A 9,734-nucleotide genomic window follows, 5' to 3' on the forward strand; every position below is an offset into this window, starting at 1 on the left:
ACCAGTTGAAATTGAAATTGAAAATTGACATTTTGGAAAATACATTACTTATTGGCTTTCTTGCTGATAGTCAGATGTGAAAATTGATACCTCTCTCATACAAAATATGAAACTACAGCCAGCAGCCGGCAAACTTATCTTGCTGCCGGCCAAGTAATATTCCTCCACCACATAATGCTGTGATTTTACGCTTCAGTTTATTTACAGATTAAACAAACAAGACTCATGCTGCTTTTAAAACTCATAAAATGGTGATAGAATTTCATTTAAATATTATAATGTTTCAAAGTCTAGAAACTCATGAGGCAGGTACTGGGTGGACGGCTCAGACAAACAGACATGTTAGTTTGTGTCCATACAACATGTCTGTAGAGTCTAGTTCAGCAGCCCAGTCAATCCAGCACTGATTACTGCAGCAGAATATCTTAAGCAGTTTCCATTGAAAAAAATGAACAAAGTTAAAATAAATCTGAGGAGAAAGTTCTTCTAAGGTCTATTGAGTCAACCTACCAGTAACAATGAGTCTGCATTCATTATAGTTGCCGCCGTAATTTGTGAGTACTTCACACAGGTACAGGCCCGAGTCCTCAGTCCTGAGTCTGGACACATGAAGTCTGATTCGTCCTTCTCTGAGGACGTCTTTGTCACACTGGACTCGTCCTGCAAACTGTTCATCCTGAGACTCTGGGACCTCAACACCTTCACGCAGAAGATACATCACTGAATCCGTACGATCAGTTAACAGCTGACAGCAAATAAAAAGGGGGACGGGAGGCCTGTCAGTTTTGGTTGTGAAGGTCCACTCCAGTGTGATGTTCTCGTTCTCCTCTGCCTGATAGGAGGTCTGTGTCACATTCACTACAAATGTTCCTGTTGAGGAGACAGAGAGGGAAAGTGAGGAGCAGACAAACTGACAACTTTAACATGTGAGCCTTTAAACTCCATCTACACATGTTTCTGTTTCTACAAGCTACAAAGAGCTCTGCAGATGTTTTCACTGACATTTAAATAGGAAAGTAATAAAATGTGTTAGCGAGGCTGAAAGTGAATTTTTCTACTTTTCTCTTTCTGGATAATTAATGAAGGTGTAAACTAACCACAGACACAGGAGGTCAGGCTGATGAGCAGCAGGATGCTGCAGATCATCTTCTCCCTGTGAGAGGAAGAGGTCAAAATATTGAACATTTCAAAGTCTTCAGTGTTTGTAGGAATGTATTTCTGTCACAAGGTGGCGCCAGTTTCATCTGAGTATATTAGTGTGTTTGTTGGCTGATGAGTAAAACTAAACTGCAGTAAGGGAGGTCCTTGGTCATTTAGAAACAGTGACCTCATTACATAGAGTACCCCTGAGATAACTGACAAGTTGATTCTTCAGCTGTAAAATGTGACTTAAGTGATTCACATCTTGATGGTTTGCCAAGTATTAATATCGGTAATTGCCTGAAATACAGAACAGAAAAATCACCAGCAGCTTGTAATGAATGTGTGGTTCATCAAACCAAAGTGAAAGAAGAGAACAGCATACAGCTTCATAGCCTATATAATAAAATGTAAATTTTGAGTGGTGCCAAGGCCAGTTTCTTAGTTTCTTTTACTGGACACCAACCACCTTAAATTACTGACTTCAATTAGCTTTTCAATTAGAGGTGAGTAGCGTAGAGGTTCACTTTTTCAAACCTACACTTTGATATTTGCACATTTTTTCTGATAAATATATTAATAACTGCAAACAATCCCACTCTCCACTGTTTCTTAGAGGAAGTATTTATCAAACTACTGACTGGCAAAGTTTGGACTTTTGTAAAAGTCAATAAAAGCTATGTATTTACTTCTTCTCTAAAATTTAGATTCAGAGGTCTTTAATTTGGTCAAAGTAGATCCTACAGTGTTTGAGCTGCAGCAAGAAACACAAGTGAACCTGCTTCCTGGTCCAGCTGAATGTAGAGGAGACCGGGTATTGTTGTAACATGGGGAGAGTTGTAACAACACCAATTCCACCAATTAGAGATAAGAAAGGAGTTAGGTGATCATTTCAGTATTTACCTACTTCCTCCCCGATCAGGCATGGTGGTTATCAACAGGGGCCCTATGAATTTTGGGCCCTATGACAAAAAACTCAAATTGGACCTGCTGTTGTCACCACTTCTCTAGGACTTAACTGGCTTCTTGTAGTTCAATATTAGTACTATTACTACAATATTTACTGCTGGTGATTTGTACATGCAAGTCTGCATACAGGATGCAGTTCACTATTTGCTTCTCAAATAAATTGCCCTTCATGATGGAAATAATATATCATATATATATCTGTATCTATAGATGTCATTTAACGGCCATAATTCAATCTAAATGAACATATCAAACTGGATTATTTTAATATAGTCTGTAATTTACATGCAGGTTGAGGTAAGCTGCTGTCCAGCATCCAGTACAGAAAGTATGTGTTGGTGTTTTTTTTATTTTATTTATTTCATAATGATCATTATGTGAGAAAATAATTTGTTTGAACTGTCATTATGAAATATTTCATTGTCTTTTTTTGATATGGTAAAAGAGCAAGAGAGACAGAGAAATCCCCAGACTCCCTGGCATGTCATTGTCACCATATTATCAACAGGTTAACACCACTCACAGACTAAAGGCTGCCCACCTTTCTTGGTGAAAACTGGGTTCCAGATTGACATCCTGTCCTTTGTCTTTCCTCTCTTTCCTTTTTGAAATACAGACTTTGGTTTACTAGGCAACATTGTTAACACTGTATTTCTGGCGCATCTACTGCCTGCATCTAAACACCGTCACTGATGTGTGCGCTAAGGCAGAACCAAATCATTTCATGCAGATACAGAGGGGTGGTTGGTCTTCTTCTTCTTCTTCTTTTTCTTCTTGTTTCCGGCAGACTACACGCATCTGTGGCGTATTGCTGCCCTCCTCTGTTCGTTATTCACATCTTAATGGTAATTGCCTATATCCTTTTGTATAAACCAGTTTTACGTAAGTACTCGATCAGTTTCTTTATTTTGTCCCAACTATCCAAATTAAGTACAGTGCGTATGCTAAATATAGTTTCTCCAATTGCTCCCAGGTCTCGAAACAATTTCCTCCTGCAGAGAAAGAACTAGAAGCAAATACTACAACATGAGCTAAGGCACAGGACTAGGATAAAGATATGGAACAAAAACCCAGACTCCCCAACAAGACACACAGACAGGACTGAAACCCAAAACCCAGACACAGAAAACAAAATCAAAACACAGAGAAGACATGGCCAAAATAATATTATCCAGACAAGCCCAGGACAGAATCGTGCTTGTTTCCAAAAAATATAGGTCAACAATGGGATCTGGGATCAACCATGAAGGTATATCTGAACGACATATTGGTGGACATACATTCAAATTCACAGTACCAATGTCCTCGGACATAGATTTCAGTTTTTCTGTAAAGTTTGTCTTGATCCTTCTTGCTGTTCCCTTAAATTCCCAATGCTGACTCAACAGGGTTTTTGTTGGTAGTTTTTTATTCTGTCCGTTTAGTTTCATTAAATACTTCAAAACAAGTTTACGTCTTCTTATTTCTAATGGCATCTCCCCTGTTTCTATTAATAGTGCCGGTATTGGAGTTGTACGAAACGCCCCACTACACACTCTTAGGGCTTTTGCTTGGACTTTATCAAGTTGGCTAATCACTGAAGGGGCTGCTGACCCATATACCACACAGCCATAATCCCTAGTTGATCTTATCATTGCTCTGTGTATCATCATCATAGATTCACTATCAGTCCCCCAATCAGACCCAGCCACACACCTTAGGACATTAATTATTTTCCCACACTTCAAAGAAACCATCTCAATATGCTTCATCCATGTCATCCTTTCATCTAACCACATTCCTAAAAATGTAAAATGTTTCACTCTTTCAATAGTTCTATTATAAATCTGTAACATCTGTGTTGGCATTTTCTTCTTATGTCCAAATATCATGTATTTCGTTTTTTGGGTGGTCGGTCAATATGGAGGTTTACTTTTTGGTCAATGGGGATTTTTAACTTTTACTGCCAAAAACAAGAAAAAACAAGGAGATCATTCATTTTATTATTATATTTGAAATATATTTATACTCAATGATGATGGTTTATATAATGTATAATATAATTTGATATTAGTTTATAATAATTTTTTGGGGCCCCTGTCAGTCACCCCTGCTTCCACTGGCTCCCACCTAACTCGAACCCTGATTGATACACACACACACACACACACCTCTTTTTAGTTAGACCTAAGGATGTACAGAGATGTTCTTTAATTAAGTACATTTTAGTGGTATTTATTAAGTATACTAGTAAGTTTATTCTATAGACAAATTTACACATATTTGCGCGAGTCATCAGTCTTTTACAGTGAGAGAGAAGCATTGTTCTTTTATAGGCTATCACTACCTGTTTTTGAAGCATATCATATGGGGTGGCATCTATTTTTGCTTCTTTTGTCTTACTGTTAGCCTACAACTTACCCCACCACGTGTACCTATACCCAGGTATTTGGGTACCCAGCGTGGGTTGTAATAAGGGAACACAATGCATTTGACATCAACTCACAAGGTAAGTGGAGGAAGTGTCAGATCAATACTATAAGAAAGTGTGGGCTATTTTAATTAAATGTACAGAAAATATTACAATAATAAAACAAACAAGTTTTCATCACTACTTACTTGCCACGAGTTTAGGAGATTAATGGCATCTTGTCACCTCTAAGGTTAATCCGCGAGTCTATGAAGAGGAAGTAGATTATAACCTAGATATTTATCCAGAATCTGGCTGGAAACATTTGCGCTCTTGGTTTCTTGGTTTCCAAACGTGTGTGCTGCTGTGGGATCCAGAAGATCAAATCATTTCACGTCCACAGGTTAAGGAAGTGTGAATAGAAGTTTCGGATGAGCATCATTGAGCATGTCAAGCCAGCAGTGCGCTGCGGGGAGGGGAGGAGCAGCAGTAGGCTTGACTTCAAAGAAGTGGAGACAGCCTAATTTTCTAAAAGCCCGCTTAGTTTTAGACTATTTGAATATCCAAAATGTTTTCACAGGGTGGCATCATCATCGCAGGGGATGGTGAGCTCAGACCGAGACATGCCACGAACTAGGCTGTTTCAGCGGAGCTCACTGTTTTTACGGTTGGAAAGGGGAGGTTTTTCCCATAGCTCAGCGGTGCGATTATGAGAGCGCCCTACTGGACATTCACACGACGATAAAACAATACAAGCACTTTTCCTGCTGTGCTCACCGGGGACACACTGCCATTCAAAATGCTGTCCAGTCTCCTCACGTGGAAAAACGCATTTGTTCGCTGTTAAAGGTACGCAGGTGAGCTCTTCTGTAGATCAGGAGAGAGAGGGGCAAAGAGGTGCGATGAGAGGCTTAGATCACGTAACCTTGCGGGCCGTGCTGTCTGTATCATTAATGTCAATAAAAACCCGTTTAGATGAGGTGGAAAGGAAGCCTACCTCTGTCCCAGGGGCGTTTCCAAGCTCTTGAAATATTGGAGGCCATATCCTTCATGTTTTCACTATAGACTGTATATAAAAATGGACATAGTATCTGTGACTTTTTAATATATGTGGTAACGTCATTTTGCAACACTAACATTGGATTTTGTTGAGACCAACAATTAACTATGAATCAGTTGTTAATTAATATTTACTTACAGCTCAAACGAACAATTTGAAGCAAATCAATTAACCCTTTTACATAATGTTAGTTACGAGTTCTTTATTTGGACGTCACCTCAGTATGTTACTTGTAATAAACGTAATAAGCTAGCTAGTTACATGATGGAAGCTGTATAACTTGTAAAACGTTAGCCATAGCTGCTATCAGGTTAATTACTTCCCCACACCGCTATGTTGAGTAACGCTGCTGCTGTCGGCAGGGCTGTGTCAGATTATTGTCTGGAATAGGACATTTGAAAGAGAAAGGTACTTTTTATAATGGTCACAAGATTCTTCTTGAGGATCTGATGCCTCCACACCTGCTTTAAGAGCATCTCAGAAAATTAGAATACCGTGGCAAAGTTCATTGTGAGCATCAGAACAAGACTGAGAGATTAAAGGCTTCAGAAACCTTTGCAGGTGTTTTGAGTTAATTAGCTGATTAGAGAGCTCTTCTCCAGTTGACATTTCTGTATAATTTATAATACAGAAATGTATTTTTATTCTAAAATGTTCATACATTTTGAGATACTGGAGTTTTTATTTCCATGAGCTGTAAACCGTAATCAAGATGAAAACAAAAAAAGAAGAATATATCAGAGATTCACTTTTTGAATAGAATTACGTTAGAAAATGTACTTCACCACAATATTCTATTTATTAAAGACTCATCTGTATTGATTACTTTATATTTTTCAGCACTTGAAGCATTTATTACACATTTTCCTCCTAGAGTCACACTGTGATCACATGTCCCACCTGGTGCCAGAGAGCTGCAGAGACCTGGAAGCCTTGTTATTGTCATGGAAGTCTATATCTGTTGGCATGGACTGACGTGGAAAGGCGTTCTCTCCTTCTGTTTACTTTTAAATATTGTCCATATTTGTGTTATAGGTCCATTAAAAAAAATATATGGTTTATGGTTATGGTATTTCACATCGTAATAAATTCTATATATATCAGCACTCTCTGTCTTCACTACTTACTGAAAAGCTAATCGTATACCACAGATAAAACATGAAACATTAAAACTGAACTCATGCTAAAGAACATCAGTCTAGTGTAAGTTGAAAAGTGAAAATACTCGTGTTTCACATGAAATGTTGAAAAGTAATTATGCAGTGTATTTCTGTGTGTGCAGGAGTATTAAGATAAATAAGGAGCCCTACACCCAGTACCCATATACTGTATAACAGAGCCTGAAGTTTCTGTAGAGTGCCTTGTTTGCTGCTCTGATATAAGTCTAGTTTAAACACAGAATAATGTGGGCACATCCAAACCATCCTGTGGGTAAGTGCTGAAACAAAGAATGATCTGCACAGAGTAATTATAATATATTGTTAAGTTTAGATCACACTATTTAAAATTAAAATATGAAACTGATGATGAAAGAAGAATGATTTTATTATGTATAATTAGTTTGATACACTTTATAACAAAGTATTCCTAATAAAAAAAGCAATAGTTTAATAAATTAAACTCTTGTCTTGCATTCATGAAAACATCAATATTAAAAGGTTACAAATGTAAAAGTAGTTTTGTATGACTTGAAATGTGTTGAGTTATTATAATGATAGAATCTGTGTCATAATTTCACGTCAGTAGTGTGCAGGTGTTGTGAGTAAAAAGAAAAGCAGGAGCTGAAGAGCTGGAAGCTGGAGCTGTTCTCTCCTGAAGAGCTGGACACAGCTAATCACATCTGGAGGGTTCTGCAATCAGCTCCTCTGGCACATGTAAAGACAACAATGGGTAGAAATTTAAAGGGGCTATATGTAAGTTTCTGATAAATAAATCAAATTTTCATTGTCTTATTGTCAGTAGGCTCAAAACTTACTTAGAATTGAAGCACACGCCTGTTTTCTCCGTTGCTTGCATCAGCCACTATTCTGCTTTTAATGTGCGGCCTCCGGCCCTGTGCGCGCTCCCGAGCCTCTCTCAGACTACATCGACAAGACGGCAGCTAACGACATGCCGTCCACCAACACCATAAAACAACCGGCTCCCAGCAAAACACAGGCTCCACGTAAGGATACAAAACAACAAGGAAGTTTTATGTGCTGAAGCCCATCAGACCAAACAGGTTCAGATGATCTCGAGTAAGAACAAAGTGAGCATTAGAAAAGCTGGAGAAACAGAGAAAGTCACGTTAGCTCACCGGCTAACACAGAGCAGTTGCTAATGTTATCCGATGCAAAGTTATATCGCTTTCCACATTAATTCACCAACTAGCGCGACCCACATTACCATCCTGTGTACCACAGATATTATGTCGAAGTGTCAAAGCCTGCAAGAAATTATGTATAGGTAAAAAGCAAATGTTGAGCGATTTCTTTACTATCCTATAGTGATGCAGCCAGGAGCAGCCAGCTAACACTACATTAGCTCAGACCTGCCGCTGTTTGCTTCATAACGTTAATATTAGATTTATTGCCTTTTACCAATACTCGGGTATACAGCTTCTCCACCTCTCAGTCGCTGTAACTAACATGACCCACATAATATACAACCTAGAGGAAGAGCCATGCACTAACACTAGTTACAGTAAATCTAGTTCAACCTGCAGCTGATAAAACTATTACTGTAATGTTGCAGTGGGAGTTTACCTGAGTTTCCAGCTCTGTGTGTTCTCCCTGTCTGTCTATAGCCACTGTCACTCTACCTTTCTGTATGAAAGTGGTTGTGTTTCCGATTATGCTCGCTCATGAGTTCAAGCGAGCACGCGTACGAGCACACACCTGGTTGCAATCTTAGAACCGCACCGCTAGTGGCTGCTGGAAACTACATAATGCCCCTTTAAGCAGCTTCTTCCAAAGAGCCATAAAGCTACTGAACTCTGAGATCGCCTCAGCATGATGACCCCTCTGGCATGTGACAGTAATTAAGGGTGGCAATGTGAAATACACTGTTTCCTAATATGTGCATTATACGGTTTTCTGCTGGACACTGTGCAATAATAATCCATGCTGCTAGACACCTGTTGACAACTCAAGTCAGATCTTATTGAACGTTTATTATAAGGATCTTATTTTATATTTCTTATTGAATTGTACTACCTTTTCTGGCAAATTCTAATCCACCAAACTCAGAAGCGGCTCTCACACACCTAATTTCTCACCTTAACTAAACCATCGCCCTTGTTACAGCCCAGCTACCTGTCTGCAGGCATAACGCTCATTATGTGCTGACAAAAAAGGTGGATGCAAATCTCTGCAGGTAGCCTACAACAGCTGTTCTGCTGAATTATGCATCCACCTCTTAAGCACCTTATCAGAAACGTTGCTGATCAAACGCAGTTATCAACTCAGATTGTTTTCTGAATCTCAAGGAATGCTACATCTACTGAGTGTAATAACTTATTGATGACTCTAAACTGCCTTTAATATGTACTTTGAATCAATCATCCCCACTGATGAACCCCACAAAGAATAGTATAACGTTATCGTTTTTAAACAGTAACATTACACTTAGAGGTGCACGGCTCTCCTCGGGAGAGACAGCTAGCTCAAATAGTGGCATCGGTGCTCCTCGGTGTGACAGTTTCAGGCAGAACTCCGCAGCCGCTCCCCCATCGGGATCAGGTGCAGCCACTTATGAGAGAAATATACATGACATTCCATCAAACTATTTTTGACAGCTATTTCCGGTCCCGCCCCCAAACCAGATATGTGTATGTAACTGATAAGAGGGGTGTATCCGGTCCCGCCCAAACCGTAAATATGTGTGTGTGTAACTGATAAGAGGGGTGCGTACATCCTTCCGTGCAAAAGAAAAAATCTCATCCATTTTAACCAAAACAATACATATGTATAAATATTTACAACTTTACTGCAAGTGTTATGTCAGTTACAGGATATTATAAATCTAAAACTTCAAAGCAATGTTAATTACATTTTCATTAGCTTCAGAGTATTCTATAGCAACTGGCTAGGAGGTGTATTATGTCATCTGGGAAGGGACATCATGAAAGTGATGGCAATTTTTAGTGAAGTTATATGTAATGGGCACTTATCTGACCAAATACCTAAAGATAAAAAT

At 38.9% G+C, this 9,734-nt stretch overlaps 1 protein-coding gene across 1 annotated transcript; it reads right to left on the reverse strand.

Moving 5' to 3' along the window:
• Positions 1 to 493: 493 nt before the first annotated feature.
• LOC123979885 (butyrophilin-like protein 8) lies at positions 494 to 4,786 on the reverse strand. The gene is made up of 3 exons (XM_046063995.1): positions 4,708 to 4,786; positions 1,098 to 1,153; positions 494 to 870 (listed from the first exon to the last, which is right to left on the reverse strand). The coding sequence occupies exons 2-3, from the start codon at positions 1,144 to 1,146 to the stop codon at positions 494 to 496; spliced, it is 426 nt and encodes a 141-aa protein (XP_045919951.1). The 5' UTR covers positions 1,147 to 1,153; positions 4,708 to 4,786.
• Between the last annotated feature and the right edge of the window lie 4,948 nt (positions 4,787 to 9,734).

This window comes from Micropterus dolomieu, linkage group LG12 (assembly GCF_021292245.1).
Source record: "Micropterus dolomieu isolate WLL.071019.BEF.003 ecotype Adirondacks linkage group LG12, ASM2129224v1, whole genome shotgun sequence".
In the NCBI taxonomy this organism is placed as follows: Eukaryota; Metazoa; Chordata; class Actinopteri; order Centrarchiformes; family Centrarchidae; genus Micropterus; species Micropterus dolomieu.

Bases quoted from the DNA above. Each gene is read 5' to 3' on its own strand.
- LOC123979885 (XM_046063995.1), bottom strand. From the start codon at position 1,146: ATGATCTGCAGCATCCTGCTGCTCATCAGCCTGACCTCCTGTGTCTGT. The intron at 871-1,097 runs GTTAGTTTACAC...TCTCCTCAACAG, and splicing joins CCTGACCTCCTGTGTCTGTG to GAACATTTGTAGTGAATGTG.